Here is a 17,151-nt window from a genome sequence, read left to right as displayed (position 1 = left end):
AAATGAGGTTTGGATACATAAGAAAAATGGGCAGATTTAGAGAAAGCCAGCAATACACAACATCAAATTTAATTACAACCAAGTCTTATCCTTCAAAAGAGAAAAACTATGATACTTCGCTCAGCAGTAATGCTTTTGAAACGGTGTGAGACAACATGAACTTTCAAAAACTTCCTGAGATGCATACAAATCCAAAGACAGCTGCAGCATGGCTTGATACTTAAAGGATTGATCTGGTGGATAGGTCCTTGAAAGGAACTCAGGAGACCTACATCTCTGACTCCTCTATTCCATTTTTCTGTGGTACCCGCTCTTTCTCGCTGTTTTAATAAGGCTGCTACAATGGCAATATTGGCAGCACACAATTGCATTCACATGTTAATATACTGGAAAGTGGGGGAGTATCCTACAATTTTCTCACCATCTCATAAAGAAGCATAATACAATGTCTTTTTTCATTCTAGTATACATAAATTAATGTCACTGTCATAATGGCCAAAATTGCTGGGTTTGATGTTTGTGACAGTTGTTTTCTTCCTCCACTAAAATTTGCACATCAACAATTCCATCACACAGATTTCAAATGATCAAACAAAATGAAAACAAAGCAGAAAAGAGTGCAATTTCAAAACCTTTAAGTCTGCTGCATCACTCACTTGTATAACATGCAATTTGTGATACCTACAAACACAATAATCACAGACTATTTGCTCAGACATCAAAAAGAAATTCAGTCTCTGGCAAGGACACCCACAGAAGAACCTACCTACAGTGAAGGAGGTCCTGTTTTCTGCATCCCTGAGAGAGAAAATGCTCCCTTTCTTACTAATGCGTATATGGAATGTAAGTTTCCTACATCATCTTGCATCTGGCGATTCTCAGCCATATGCTTAATTACTTTTTCATTAGCCATATAAATCAATCAGGCACTTGAACATAACACTTAAAAAATGCTCAGAAAAGTATTACCAAATGTTCCTACAATAAAGCCTTCTAGGTAGAAACAATGACACTTCTCAGATAATACTCTGATGAGGAGATAAATTTCTTTGGCAATCATTTAAGCAGATTTTTTTTTCTATTTTTAAACTTATATAGAAGTTGAGACTATGAACACATCTAATACTTCCAAGAGCCCTTCTGATTTAAACAACGCTTAAAACAACAAATTCTAACTAGTGGATGGGCAGTTCAAAAGCCGACAAAGCGTACCAAAGTCTTATTGTAAGTTTATTGTATCAAAGATAAGTTAATTAAAAATTAATAAACTAAATGTTATGAAAACCAAAAATACTTAAGAAATTTATGTTGCTTGTTTCCTCTATTGCTTATTAAACACACCAAAATAACACATCTACAATTGAAAAGCTGTATACAAATTACTTATATACAGTTCTTTCTCCTATACTGTCCCGCCAATATAGTCAGTGTTGTAAGAAACAAAGAGGTTACAACTTGCTTATTACATTCAATACAAGAATCACCATAAAGCAGAACACTCACCTTTTTGCTGTTGGTTAGGAAAAGGTTGCGTGCTGAGGCTTTTTGTTTGTATGCCTATAAAAGAACACCAGCTTAAAATTACTTAAAGGATAATAGTTTTACAGTATTTTAAAATATCACTATCCATTCTTTAGCTGTTAACACCTGTCAACCTCAGTCATGCACTTTATTGTATAATTGAGTACATGTTCTGTAACTATTTTTGATTTTGATGGAAACATCTTTCACCCTTCATAGTCAAAGGCATGCATAAATGTACTCCAGCTCCTAAAGGAAGCATGTAAAACATCTCCGTTTTCAGGAAGATTTCTTTAATTATTACTTCTGCAAAATAGGGCTCTTCTATTCAACTGTCATCACTTAAACAAAAGATGTTTCCACTGTTTCCCAAATATATTAAGAGTTAATGTAGATCCCATGTTGTTCACATCACCAAAATCAGTCTTTTGAAAATACAAGGTCTGGCACATTGCACCTATCCTTTGCCTGGTATATAAGTCCATAAAGGATGATACAGCCATCAGTCATACTCAACTTGCTAGAAATTCAAAGTCTGTTAACAGTGTACACCCAAAAGCAGGTTTTAAGGTCCACTGATGACATATCAGAGAACTAGTGATAGTGAACCAAGCTATCACAAACGTGCCTAAAGCTTCTCCTGTAAATGACAAAGTTTTCCCTAGGCTGTTTCTGAACTAAGTTTCAAAAAATATGCAAGCTGTAATGATTGGAAATGCCTCTCCTGAACTTAGCACAAGACCAAGATGCTGGTTTGCATTACATAGCTATCCTGCAGATTAGTGGGAGTACCTGCTCGAGTTTAATGTGCTGTTCATAGAAAGGGGTTGGATAGCCAAATGAAAGTAGTGGCAAAGCACTGCATGATCCACTCAGATACCATTGGTGGTAAGAAATTAGAACTGCAGTTTGCTTACAGATACCAGCATATCAGCGTGGCCATTGATGACCACCAGAAAATCAGCTCTCACTTTACTCTAGTTTTCCAAGTGTCACCTCTCCACTGAATTAATTTTCTATCTCACTTTCTTGTTATCATCACTAATGCAGTGCCACTAGCCAAGCTCACCTTTGGCAACTCCTTTTTAACGATGCTAAGCCACACTTTCCGCCGACGAGCATTAAGTTGTTCAATAGTCAAATGCTTTTTCTTGGACCCAGGTGGTGGCGTATCATGAGAAAACTTGGCAAAAACTTTGGTCTGGTGATGGTGGCGTCGTGGTGACTCCTCTGAAGAGAGATCTTCATCCCGTCTCCTCTTTTTCTTTACTTTTTTCAACTTGCCTGCATGAAAACAATGATCATGAAGTCTTTTTTTTTTAAGCTTATATTTGGGAACTTCCACATTTAGTCAGACATGTGTCCTAAGTAAGCTATCCTAGCCAATTTTTGCATGGAACCAACAAAAAGCCAAACTTATCCATGCTTGCCAATTCTAGTACCATCCACTTACTTCTTTGTTTTGAAACTAATTCCTATGGCATGTTTCCCTGCATGGAAACACACCCTAGGAGCTGATATAGTGCTTCTTGTTCTGTGGTAAAATTTTATTCAAGACACGTAAAGATAACACATCTAAAGGTAACAACATCAGCATTTGGTAGGGTAAGTTTCAAACCAAACTTGCCGTTAAAGAGACTGGCATGTTATCTCTTACTGCAGATACAGCTTTCAGAGGGAACTACCAGACACTATTATCAGATATTAAAAATACTCTTTGAGAGCATGCAAAACCATGGATGCTACAAGAATAGAGGAGAAAAAAAATGAACATTAAAGGAACTTGCAGATAGACAGGAAGGAAGAAGGTAAGTCCAAAATAATCTCCTTAAAAAACAACAACAAAAAAACCCAGCTCAAACTAAAGTACTTGCACTAGAATCTACCTTACACTGACAGTTCACAGCCTTCTCTTCCTTCCTCCTTACAGATCAACAGATGCTGCCAGCACAAACAAGAAAGGAAACTGTACTTCTCACCAAACATGCATCTGAGAAACTCCAGCTGAGAGGTTACAGAAGTAATTCTATTTTAACTCATTTTGGACATCAATTCTAAGTTCCCTCTAATTTCCAAAAACAATCTCACTTCCTATTATTTCCATGTCACTAGAATTACTCATTCATGAATAACTGTATCAGGTACTGGATAGCTTCTTACTTTTTTTCAAGAAACTATCATGTTTTCAAAAAAAAAAAAAAAAATAAAGAACAAATGAACCATGATACACAACAATATTTATGGATTCTGAAACACTACCAAGACTATTGAGAACTATGAAGTATTTATTACATGACAGATTCATTCTAGATCCAGAGGTCTACAAAGAAAATCTAAAGCCATGAACTTTCAATTTATACTACCCATTTTTACCCTAACTCTCTAGAGGTCAGACAATAAAGCACAGTATTTTCTGATGATTTTTCTTTGACAGAACTGGCTATTAGCTTTCCATGCAAAATTCAAAGGTTTTGAGCATTTATGTTTATTCAAAACAAATAATACAGGAAAGGAGCTTAAATCACAGCAATCATTTGAAAACACAAGGTTAGTGACTTTACCTTTTAATTTTTTCTCCTCTTTAAACTTCTTTTTCTTGGGCCCTAGCAGGTGGCGCTGCTGCTCATAGTAAGGGTCATGCGTAGACAGCAATCCCGCACTGTAGTACTGATATTGCTGCAACTGAAGTGGATGTAAATGAGCACACTCATGGAAACCAGATATAGCAGATAACAGATAGGAGATAAGTTCACATTTTGATTGTAAATAAGAGATCAGTAAACATGCATCTCCATATTTAGCATTGTTATCAAGGATTGGAGTGTCCAAAGTGAAACCACTTTGTGTACAGAAGTAGCTCCAATGTTCTACATAAGGAATCAAACTCGCTCAGTCAAATAAGAAGGGAAGAACGGGCAGTGAAGCTTACACTTTCAAAACATACTGCTCTATACAGGTGCTGCCCAGCAAGGCAGCACGTTATGGACAACGGCCCCATCAAGGACTTCCTCTTTGTTTTGCTTGCATTCCCAAATCACATACATGTCCTACTTGATCATGCCAAAGGATAACAAAGGATGAGTTTAGATAAAAGGCATTTAAAAGATTTCCACAGGAACAAACAACTTGAATATTATCTAGTAAAAGTATAGCTGCCTCAGCAGCTTGCAGATTCTAAAAAAAAAAAAAAAAAGTATATTCAAAGCAATATTCAGCTAAAATATTAAAGAATTATATAGAGGTTACATATAAACATGAAAATTACGACCTATCTGAAAACTGGATGTATGAATGTTTGTGTAGTTACGTAGTATTTCAAGAGAACCCAACACAATCTGGGTTTAAAAGTTAATGAGAAAGCAAAGGAAAGAAGTGGACACAAGCAAAGACGGGTGGGAAAACTATTTCTCCACTCTTTTGGAGAAATTTCAATGCAATGACAAATTTTTGTTTCATACACATCTTGTGATAGCAGAATAGGATGACTTCTTTCATCTGAGACCCACTTTCTGGCACAATTCAAAACAGTAATTATTTTTTTTGCCAAAGCTCTTGTAATTCAAAGAAATACATTATTAGAATCAAAATAGTCAAAACTTGGCACAATATCGAAAAATGTAGAAATGCAGCAGGATATTTTCTTATGAGGAAGAGGAAAAAAAGAACATGAAAAGAAAATCTAAAATAGAAAGGAAAGGTAAGGCAAAAAATCAAGTCAAGTAAAACTCAAAAGAATTACACAAAACAGTAAAGAACTCTCTTTCAAGAAGGTAAACATCACCTTACTACTTGCTGCCTTGATGATGATGCAAATATACTGCTTTAGGTTTAATTGTAGACTTGAAACCCATGGCATCTCAGTTTTGGTATGCATCATCCAAATCTAGCACTCTACATTTGCTCTAACGAACACAACAAGTGTTGCAGAAGCTATGTGTACATGTGTACCTATACTATCTATGTAAGCTATCAAGAGATTCTCAGCATAAGGGATCAACAGCTTTTCAATCTGTACATAACTAATTAAATAACCCTCGTCTGAAACTGATAGTAGATTGTTCTAGTTCATCAAACATTAGGGTATTTTCTAGTCCACAAAATGTTATCATTTTTCAGAAAAAGGTAAAAGCAGTTAAAAAAACGCAACTGAAAGAGAGAATAAAAATCAAGGAAATACAAAAGTTCTGGATTTTTACCTCTTTGTCTTTGCTATATTTACTTTGATGCAGTTTCTTATATTTGTGTAATCGCAGCATATTGTGAAGCTCCTCCCTTGAAAGAGAAAATTCTTCTTCATCCTCTCCATCCTCATCACTTGGTGAATCTGTGTCACTGGAGTCATCGCTCAGAAGGATACTCTAACAAGAATAAACGGAGACTAATTTAACACTCACAAGTCCCTGTACTGTTTATTTATGCAGAATGCTCTTGAGCCTTTATCTAATAAAGAGCCGGCAGACCTGGCCCAGCCACAACACTCAGCCTTTACAAAGTATCTTACATCTGAAATGCCTCAAATGGAAAATCATTTTCTGACATACAATACTGTTTAGCAGTTAATCAAATGCAAGTTTTCTGATTTTCAGGGAGGTAGTTTTCCGTAAGTTTAATTAAAATTAAGATACTTTAAAACCCACTGCAGATGCTCCTAATCTTGGAAGATTCTTTCCAGCAGTGAGAAAAATCAGGATACAAGCACGGGTATTTTATGCCACATGGTTACAGGTGCTTTGCTACACCATTTGTACAGCCTGACCTGCTATTCTACCACCTGTACCAGGTTTGGCTCTCAACTGACCTCTTGGCAAGCTGTTTTTGCTAACTAGAGAAGGCTGCAGTACAATGAGAAGGCAAAGATGGCATAATGCCACCTTTCTACTCTCTCTTTCCTTCCTCATCCGGGCCTTGTACTGAGTACATCTTCAGAAACAAACTTTCAGCTCAGTCCCAAATGTCCATTTAATGTACTTCATAATAGCTCACTGTAATTTGTATAGTGCACTACAATTACTTCACGCTACTGAATGTATACTCTCTGAAATTTAACTAAAATGCTGCTGCTACCAAAACTGAAATGTCTACTGTCCATTTCACTACCTGATGAAAATGAAAGCCTTAAATCTAGAGACTGTAATCCTATTTTGTTCTACTCAAGATCTTAACAATACTTATTATCAACCATCACATTTTCTTCTTTCTCCATGTTTCTAAGATGAGAAGTCTCTGTAGAATGTCTTTTTTTTTAAACTTTGGTCAGTGTTTTTTTTTAATGTAGAAAGAAAAACAAAACAAAACAAAAAAACCACATCGATTTCTTCTTAGCAAGGGACATTAGTCTAACTCCAGTTACTTCAAAAAATAGTGCAGCAAACAGACCAATATAGTACAAGATATTTGTAAAGAATTCCTTTGAAGGCCTCTTTTCAGCAAGATATCAAATATTAATACATTTCTGTATCACCTTAGGCTTCTTCTTCAACATGATATTTTGCATCAATTAAAACTGCATCAGATCATTTAGGGCAGCTCTTAAACACATTTGTCTAGCTTTCTAAGCTCTTGGTAGCACATGTAAAGTAAAATTAAATGGACTACTGAGATGGGAACAAATAAGCTTACTGTAAACTTACTGTATTTGCCAATTTCATTTGAGGTAATGCTCTGACCTGTGTTCAACTTTTTTCTGCTACTTTCTTACATGTTTGGATCTCCACGATCTACACCAAATGATAAGACAGAATCCCTCATTTACCACTGTCAACAAGGCATTAACTGGGACCCTCCTCAGATTTGCTAACAGCTGCTTTTCTTTGCAATATTCTTACCTTCAGCCACTTTCTGCTTTTCTTCAGCTTAGAAAAGTTATACAAGCTCCCTTTTTCAGACTTTGGTTCTGTTTAGAGAAAAAAAAAGATAAAAACAAATTTCCTAAGAAATTATGCTTTTCCCAGCTTACCACAAAGTAAGCAGAGATTGAACTTAGTGGATGACTACCTGGCTGCAATACTCCATTCAAGGAATGTGTGTTCAGCATCCCAGAATTTCCTACTCCAGAAGATTCCCCAAGCAAAGAGTTTGGAGGCTCTTCCTTAACTTGCATCAGGGGATCCCCAGATTGAGGCAGCAAAGGATTGTCATCCAATCCATCCTCACTTTCATCACTGCAAGAAGATACATAATACGGTGACAACGAAAGGAAAATATACAAAATAGGAGGCACATACGCAACTTTCCTTGCATGCAGCCATTTGCTTGGAAGCCTGAGAACTGAGTCAGCCTCAGCTTTAAGTCTACACGTTAGAAATAGCACTGTTAATAATTTCCTTCTCAGGAGCAGTTAATGATCAGACCAGTCTGGCTACGCTATCAACCCACACCCCCAGTCTCTAACTAGATTCTTTAATTTGAAGAGCATGAACTAACCAAGAAACTAAGTGTTGAGTCAAACCAAAGCACAACACTGTCATTCTCAGCACTACCGTACATGTGAAAGATATAAGGCATTTTTTTTCCCCTCTGCTCCTCGTGTGGATCTTATTACATGCCTGTAATACACCTGTTATCTATTACTCACACACTTTACAGTTCTGTAAGTCTGCAGTTCCAAAACACTGATGAAATTAAATGTAAGTTGTTTTGGGACAGAAGTGTACCTCTGATGACTCACTTCTCAGCGGTACAACCTACTGTCGTATAAACGCTGCATCCGAGAACACAGTCTGCATTTTGCTTAAGGCTACGTGCCAGTTCCCTGAAAAATCAACTTAATGCTTGCTCATCCTATTTTTTTGCTGGCAAAGAAAGTTTTGGCCACTCAACTATGAAAGAGCTTTAAAACATCTTGCCAAGTTGAACCTGGGCTGACAATATGCTGATTATCAATGTGAAGTAAAAAGTATAGTGCAAAATGTTTACAGGAAATGAGTTTATAATGAGCAAGTCACTAATAAACCCCCTACTACGGTGTTGCCTGGGAACAATATTATAAAAATGCTTGTCTGTCCTTGGTAATCCTAATGAGAAGGTTTGGGTACCTGGATATACTCCTGTTAAAGATGGCAGATGTCTGTCGTAAAAACTGATCCAACTGCAGAGCTTTCTCCAGATATTGCAGATAGAGGGGTTTTGCCAGCTCTGAGCAGCTGCCATCCTCCCTGGCGCCCAGCTCCGAGGCCATAGAACAAACTTCTCCTCATGCACAGACGCCTCGGAACACACAGCTGTCAAGAGGAAACAACAACCATCGTCATCACTGCCACCTCCAACAAGAAAAAACTAGGTGAGTAGGAAAACACAAGCTACACCAAATGCCAATACTTAACACGTAACCAAAGAAGTTTGGGGAAAAAGGCTGAGGTTGCAGTTAATAGGTATATTCACCAAACAAGCAGAAATTCAGACTAAACTTTCCACCACAAAATTATGAATTTGTGGATGCTATTTGATAAGAATGAGCACCGCACTGACCTAGCATAATTCAAATGCTTTAGCAAATGAGGACATAGAAATGGAAAGTAAAATGATTCCGGTCCTTGAACATCTAAAGCAAACTTTCTTCACTGTTAAATATATTTAACTCTTACAAAAAGGCAGCCGTGTATCATGAAAGTCAAATGAGTGCAATTAAATTATTTAGTTGAATTATATATGTATATAAAGCTGCTTTCCTCCAGAAAGGAAATACTAAAAATACTTTTCTTGTGTTGTTTTTATCATTCAGTTCACAGCTGCAGCCTACAGAATACTTGTAAGGCCTTTCCCTTACTTAAAGGCAATGCTAGCCTTACAGCCCTCAGAATATAGCTGCTACCTGTTGCGCAAGCTACAATGCTTGACCAGAAAACCTGCCCCTCTAAACTGTTATCTTCATTAAAGAAAAAGGAATATATAATTAGCAACGTATTACAACCTTCTTCCATTTACAAATTTAGACTATTCTCCAGCTTTGTTTTTTCAAATAATAAAAATAGCCTTCCTGACTTTTCATTTGTTCCCAGGACTTTGGATTCTCAGACTTCCCCCCCCGCCAAAATACCCCACAGTATTGCATCGTATGTACTTTAAAACCAAAGCTATCATTTTATTGTTCTGTCAACTGCAGTTTTACTTTTCTTTATTGCACAAGATGTCCTATCAATCGTTACAGTAATAGGTCCATCAACTGGAATTGTAGTTTTCTTCGATTAGGAAAGACGTCATAAGTGATACAGTAACAGCAAGATAATTTTAACTGATTTCCAAATTCAGAGTTGTAACTGCAACTGAAAAGGCTGTCAATGCCATAAATATGGTATTTACTAATAAATAAGCGCCTTTAACTACAGCTTTTGCACATGTTGGATGACAAAAATAAAAATAGCTTTTGAAAGACTTAGATTAAATGTTCTTCTAAAGGATTCTTCTGGTTTGTGTTAGTTCTCAGAGATACTACAAATCTGAAGTAAACTTCACGTTATTTTACTGCATAGGATTTTGTATCTGTTCAATTTTTGAATTGTTACTGAGTGAATTGTTTTAAGGTTATACAAGTGAAAACACAAATTGAGCATCTGCTCTTCAAATTGTTCTCTCCACGTACACAGTCCAAAAATCAGCATCTAAAATTTTCCAAGTCTGTTAACCCCAAAAAAACAATATACAAAGCAGATTCAAAACTTCCAATATTACCAAAGAACGATTACCACCTTGAGACTATCAGCAGTGGTTGAACAAGAGCAAATTTTATTATTTCTTAATAAACACCTAGTCACGATTTAATGTCTTTACTCACACAGAATAAACAGCAGCATGCCAGGAGGTGTTAGACAGGATAACAGCCCTCAGTTAAAAATGACTTTTAGACTCAAGCTATCTAGGTTCAATTTTCTATATGCTACATCTTCTTACACCTGACAGAAATAGAATAAATGACATCTGTCATGAAACAGGTTTCAAGCAGAGGTTAACAGACAGAAGAAAGCACCCCAAAGCCTTCTGTACAAAAAAGGGATTACGATTTGTGTTTTCCAAGAAACTTTCACCTATATGTGCCACATTTTTTAACAACTGTCTGAAAAAAAAAAAAAAAAAACAAACAAAAAAACACAACCACCCACAAACAAGCACTACCTAAAATCAAAGACTGTCTTCCAAAAGACAGGGTAGGGTCATGAAGAAAATAAAGAAGTTAGAAAATGAGATGAAACGTGAAACTTGTGCTTATGATGGAAGAAATCATTGTGGGAGGGACAGAAAAGGACACCAAAAAGGTGGAAAGACTTTTATTTCCCATTAGCAATATTGATATGTATCTTACGAGCAGCTTAACAAAAATGATATATATAGTAAGGAGCAAGATTCAACACTTAGTATCATACCAGAAAAAATATGATGATCCCTTTACAGATATGTTTTGAAAAGGAGTGATAAAACAAGAACTAGCATGAGTTATGTTAATGCTGTGTTACTCCAGTTTCCCAACCAAAACACCACACGCAACCACTGTTTAATGATTTTGCTCAGAAGCGCAGGGCATCCTTCGCCTCTCAGCTCTTTGCAAAAGAGCCCTTTCCCCAAACTCAGCACCTGGTAGCACTGCAGGAAAGCAACCTGCCTCCTGTCCCTAGAAGAGGGCAGTAAGCACCCATGACTTCAAACGGATTCATCACTTCTGAGGACGACGACAGACTGAACATGCTCTTTTTCACCCCAATGAGACTTAGCCTAAAATAACTATAGGAGCTTAACAGCAAAATAAAGGGAAAAATAATGAGAGAGATTTGAGGCAAAGTCCTTAACTGCCAGACAGCAAGCGGGTCGGAGGCATGGCAAAGGCAACCATTTACCTGACCTAAAAGGAGCAGCTGGATGCTCCACCGGCTGCCCAGGGGCCCCTGGCCCGGAGCTGCCACCAGGCCGCGTCCCCGACCTGCCGCGGGGCTCCTCGGGCTCCAGAGACAGCCCAGCAGAACGCTGCTTCCAAATCTGTGTGGCATATAGGGCCCCAAGAAAAAGTGATGCCATCCAATGTGTTCACTAACCAGAAAACTCTGAGATTTGCTCAAAAGTGGCTCACTCCTACCGCACGGGCTTCGTAGGCAAATGTAGTCGTTCATTCCCTATCTTAACAAACTGAACTCACCTGTTGTGTGCTACGAGACATGCCAAGTACCTGTCTGTCTGCGCTTTTTTCAGACACCTGTGTTCTTAAACGTTACTTCCCGGTCCTAGAAGCCTTACATTTCCATACTCCAAGTCCTCCTTGTGCTGACGCAGTAAAAGGGCTCTATGCTTCACCCTAGAAGACAAGCTTTTGCTTGTCTTCCTATTTTCCTTGTCCCAAGAGGCTCCTGTACACACAAAGTTAATTACTCTTGTCTTCAGAACAGTTACTGGTTGGTATCCAGCCTACTGAATAATCAAATAATCACAGGCAAGCCTAACAATATTCTTAAATATCTTTAAAATGCCCCAAACAAATTCAGTGTTACAGAGGCATCTTAAATACAGAATGGTTCAGGCTTTCATTTATTTATACACTAACAGCCGCACAGGGCTTCTCTCCTGATCAAAGTAATAACCTGGTAAGCCAACAGAGATCCATCTTTATTCTCTGTTCTTTTGTTCCCATTCTAGGTTTTAAGAAACAAAGATTTCCAAAGGCAAAACGTGCTTGTATACCGACACGAGAGAAGGGGGGGGAGCAAGCCAAAGGGATGCACCCAACAGCCCTACCCACTGCAGTAGGGAACAGCGGTCATGAAACTGCACCAAGACATTGTTTCAGTGGATTTATATGGTGAGGACATTCTCTCCTTGCCATCTTGGAAACAAACCAAGACTAGAGAAACAGAGAGATTTTCAGAATGGTTTTCATTACTGGTGGTAACATTTAGGTAAATAATGTGTTACAGGTGGTAAAATGACTGGATGCTGCAGGGTAATCCTTCTGCCATCACAACTTTCTTACTGATGTACTCCAACTTGATCTGAAGTTTCAGTATCAAATTCAGTAGTTATTTTCTTTCTCTCTTCTCCCTTCATCTCCCCCAGAGCAGTAACAGCCTAGAAAATGCGCACTTGGAACTAAATATCTGCTGCGCAGGCTGGCTCGCACTTTGAATCCTTCAGCGTTCTTACCTAATCAGAAGTTCACACTGAAACTATTTAATTGCATCACGTGGCCCTTTCAATTATTAAAGGCACAAGTCAAATACCACCGCAAGGTTCTGAGTTCAGCTACCAAATCCATATAAATAACCTTCAAAATGATGTTTTTTCAAAGATCTAAGTTCATTTTTTAAGACACCCTCCTTGTCCTTTAAATCGCATTGCTCAATTCCACGTTAATGTAGGTGTGGGGTTTATTCATTTACTTTGTTTTTCAAGTCTGTCCATCACACTGTCTAATCAGTAAGCAAACACCCAGCACTGGAGAAGAACCCTTCAAAGACATCCTCGGAAAGTGGACTTATGCATTATAACAAGGTTTCTAATTTTTATACCCATCAACCTACACAAACGAAGGAGCAAAACCAGTGTTTTCACGAAGCAGCTTAGCTTTAAAAGTAGACTCTCCCAGTTTAAATAAATACCTACTGGCCATTTCTGAATGGAGTCCGGCAGGTTTTTGCTACCAGTATCAATTGAAAGCCCCGTAAGGGGCACGCTGCAGGTCAGAACTTCTGCCTGCCCACCAGCTGGAAGGGATTTTTGCTTTGGATGGGTTCTCCGGAGTCGTCTTCTCCTCAGTCACTGGCATCTCCACATCTCAGGTAAGGCCCAGAAGATTACTTTTTCTTTTCTTTACGCCTAACACCGGCATCAAACATTATAGCAAATAATGACAGTAATTGCACTCCTGAGGGCTCATGCACAAACACAAGCTACCGTGCAGGTACAAGGTAGAGCACAGCAGCTAATCCACAGTGCCTGTTCTCAGCCTACGACTAAATCTAAGATGCAAGACAAATCAGCAAGGTAAAACTAATCCAAAGGGTCTCTCTCTGTTGCCACACACTACACATACGTATGTGAACTGTTACCAGCTGCCGGGAGAACACACCTACTTGCTCAAATATTTCAGCCCACAAAAGCAGTTTCCCGCCTCTCCTCCCTCTAACTAGTGCAAGAACACGGGCAACACATTTAAACAGACAAAAAGCAGAAATCCCAGCTTACACAAGGAAATTATGTCTCTCTCATATCCCTGTTTACATCATTCAAAGTTTTATCCATAGACCAGGATGAAGAAGTGAAGCCAAGGGAGCAAGAATATGACCTTCTACGCTTTTTTTCTCTCACAATTTTAGCAATCCTCTATTTTTTCTTGTGTGGTCTTTTCATGTTTTGCATTTTGGCACCAACTCACCGAGATTCTCCAAGCTGAAATGAACATCTAACATCCTTTTTTTTTTTTCCTTGAAGAAATTTACGAATCAACCAGGCAAACTCTCCTCAGAATAGCAGAATACTGTAAGGATGTCTTAGTAATGTCTCCAGAACGACTCCTGACACAAACATGTACATCCACATGAATAAATCAAGATTTACGTGGAAAATTTATGTGAGTACAGTAATATCAGTTTGGTATGTTTTTGCCAATTTCCTTATATGCATGTAATCTCTAATACAGGCAATCGTGGTGGCATAAAACAGCTTGAAGAGGTATTTTGCTTGGAAGAGAACTAAAACATCGAGAGGGAAAAGACGAGCATTTAGTTTGCTTTGATAAGCGTATAGTTACACTGACAACCATTCTCCGTGGTACACTATATGCCAGATCTTAAAGTAAAACATAATCCCCGTGAAGTCTTTTTATGGCAGTAAATTTCTTAAGTATAACTTTGATACACAAGAGATTATTGCTTTTCAAAAACCAGAGAGGATATTTATATGAACTTAAAAGCCTTCAGTCTCCACTAAATTCAAGCTGAATGAATAAACAACAAGCATATACAACTGAAGACGTTTGCACCTTTTTGGTTTGAAATGGATAAGAAGTCATTTTTAATTGCTTTTCTGAGTAATTAAATTAGTTAAACCTAGATACTGCTCTATATATGGTACTTTGCTGATTTGCTTTTGTGGCTAGGTTTTATATTGCTTTCCAAGGAATGAGACAGCACTTCATTGATCTCCGTTCCACTTTTTAATTGCTTTTAAACGCAGAGAAGAGCCATTGAGACACAGGCCCTGAATTTTCTAATTGCAGAAATAATGGTCACAGACTATTAAAAAAAAAAAAAAGGCTGTACAGCTCTACAAAAACCTTACTGGAAGCGCACACGTAAGCGAATCACAGAACACCTTCAGAGATACCAAGCGCAGAAGCTGGCATGTCACAGCTCTGCTTCCACGTTTAAACTAGCAGGAAGCTAACCAGAAGAAGGCAAGCCATCGAACTACGTAGTAGTCGCTCAGGGAGATTACGTCTTGCCCCAGAAGGGCAGCCGCCAGCACTTAAGAGACCTCTGACGGTGCTTCCAGTCCCCGCGCTACGCAAGCGCACCGACTGTTACCCTGTTACCCTCGTACTCCGACATTGCTTCACCCCTCGCTGTGTACACAGACCACGAGCTGCAGACAGACGGTTTGGTTTTTGCTCCCCCTGTCCCAGCCCGCGGAGGGGGAACTATGCCCAAGAAAGCTCTTGGACAAGAAAGAAAAAGGACCATTTTCTTCTTGCCATCTAAAACAACCCCTAGCATGTAATTTAGCTTGTCAAGCAGCGTGCTTGCTGCAGAATTTACAGCTTATTACGTTATCCCCAAGCGGAGCAGAACTTGATCATTTAAACAGCCAAGAAACGCAACGCAGGGTTTTAAGCAACTTTAATAAAGTACAAGCGAGAGATGCCCAGAAGTGAATTAAAGGAAATGCTCTTAAGCATTGGGAAAGAGTTCGGGCTGCAGGCCTCCCTCGTGCTCTTTTCGCTCACTGCTCACTACCTTGGCAATCAGGGGGTATCAGGATCTACGCTTATGTGTACGTGTTAGAGGAATGACAGTGCAAAAGTGGTATTTCTGATTCACGCGTTTTGGGGACGTGTAACTGTATGAGGCGCGCTGCACAAATCCATGTGACAGATTTGTCTGAGAGTAAAGTAAAATTGCAGAAACAGACATAAATAAGCTTCAATATAAAAAGAGGTTTTAGTTTTAATTATTTTGAAAGCACACGGCAAAGTTCGCCTGAAGGAACTAGCACGACAGAACGGGCCGGGTGGGAAGGGGCCTTGAAGCCCCCGCGGCTCCCACCCCGTGCCATGTGCAGGGCACCTCCCGGCCGCCCAGGCCGCCCCATCGCGCCCGGCCGGGAGCACCCGGTGCTGCCCCCCCCAGCCTCCCCGCGCAGCCCGTGCCAGCGCCCCCCGCCCCCGGAGCGCCCCATTTCCCCCCGGTGCCCCCGCACCCCGCGGGAGCGGCGCCCGCCGAGGCCGTGCCCGAGGGTGCCGGCAGCGCGCAGCCGTCCACGGCGCGGCCGGGCCCGGGGCTGGCGCCGCGCCGCCTCCTTCCTCCTCCTCCCCCTCCTCCCCCGCCCCCCCCCGCGTTAAGGGGGTGCCGGTGCCGGTGCGGGGGCCCCGTTCCCGAGCCCTGCCCGCGGGCACCGCCCGCTCCCCCCCCTCCTCCCCCCCCCTTCGCGCACGCGCCGCCGCCCCCCGCGCGCACGTGCGGCCGCAGGTGCCGGCGGCGCCCCACCCCCCCCCGCCCCAACCCCCCCCCCCGGTCCCGGTCCCCGTCCGGGGATGGGGGGGGGGGTACCGGGGAACCCCCCCGGCGGTGCGGGCGGGCGGGGCCCTGCGCCTTTAAGAAGAGGCCCGGCTGCCGCCGCCGCCGCCGAGCGGGCGGTGGGGGGGGGGGATGGGCCGCGGCCTGTCCCCGCGGCTCGTCCCGCCCGGCCCCGGCCCGGCCCCGCTGCCCCCGGCCCGGGCGGCGCGGAGGCGGCGGCGCCGTGCGGCTCACCTGGGCGGCGGCGGCGGGCCCGGCTCCGGCTGCGGGGCGGCGGCGCCGGGGGGCCGGGGGCGTCTCGGGGGCTCGGTGCGCCGCTCTGCTCCGCTCCGCCCGGCCTCTCGCCCCGCGCTGCCGGGGCTGGCGCCGCCCGTGTCGTGGCGCGGGGCGCTCCCGGCTCCCGCCTCGCCAAGATGGCGCCCGCGCGGCTGCTGCTGCTGCTGAGGAGGAGGCGGCGGCTGCGGGCGCGGGGACGGCGGCGGCGGCCACTTTGGCTCACTGCGAGGAGAGGAGCAGGGACACGGGGAGCCATGGCGGGGGGGAGGAGAGGCGCCATGCCCAGGCCTGAACAATCGAGCCCCGCGCCGCCCCCCGCCGCCCCCGGCCCGCCGCCCGGCCCCGCCGCCCCGCCCGCGCCGCCGCCGCCTCCCCGCCGCCCCCGCCGCCCCCTCGGCGGGCCCCGGCCCCGCGGCCGGCCGGCGGGGGGCCCGCGAGCATCGATGCGCTCCGCCGCGCGATTGGTAGCGCCTGGCGCTGACGGAAATTGCCGAAGGGACTCGGCCGAAGCGGCCGGCTGAGCCGGCGGGTCTCGCGGGAGGCGGGGGAGCTCTCGCGATGGCTGCGGGAGGCGGGGGGGGGCAGCGGAAGTGCACGGCCCGCTCGCCCTTGAGCCGCCGGAAGGGCGGTGGGAGCGGCCCCGCGG

At 42.2% G+C, this 17,151-nt stretch overlaps 1 protein-coding gene across 1 annotated transcript in view; it reads right to left on the bottom strand.

Moving 5' to 3' along the window:
• The window catches only part of INO80 (INO80 complex ATPase subunit), a 78,105-nt gene extending 61,385 nt beyond the window's left edge, over window positions 1-16,720 (bottom strand). The window contains exons 1-8 of the mRNA XM_066997821.1: window positions 16,464-16,720; window positions 8,556-8,741; window positions 7,516-7,682; window positions 7,347-7,414; window positions 5,718-5,879; window positions 4,083-4,203; window positions 2,591-2,805; window positions 1,504-1,557 (exon numbers count right to left, since the gene is read on the bottom strand). Of these exons, the coding sequence (XP_066853922.1) occupies window positions 1,504-1,557; window positions 2,591-2,805; window positions 4,083-4,203; window positions 5,718-5,879; window positions 7,347-7,414; window positions 7,516-7,682; window positions 8,556-8,698 (930 nt within the window). The 5' untranslated portion in view covers window positions 8,699-8,741; window positions 16,464-16,720. The remainder of the gene's footprint in view (window positions 1-1,503; window positions 1,558-2,590; window positions 2,806-4,082; window positions 4,204-5,717; window positions 5,880-7,346; window positions 7,415-7,515; window positions 7,683-8,555; window positions 8,742-16,463) is intronic.
• Between the last annotated feature and the right edge of the window lie 431 nt (window positions 16,721-17,151).

This window comes from Anser cygnoides, chromosome 5 (genome assembly GCF_040182565.1).
Source record: "Anser cygnoides isolate HZ-2024a breed goose chromosome 5, Taihu_goose_T2T_genome, whole genome shotgun sequence".
In the NCBI taxonomy this organism is placed as follows: Eukaryota; Metazoa; Chordata; class Aves; order Anseriformes; family Anatidae; genus Anser; species Anser cygnoides.
Note: the sequence above shows the minus strand (reverse complement) of the source record. Positions and strands in the feature narration are given on the sequence as shown.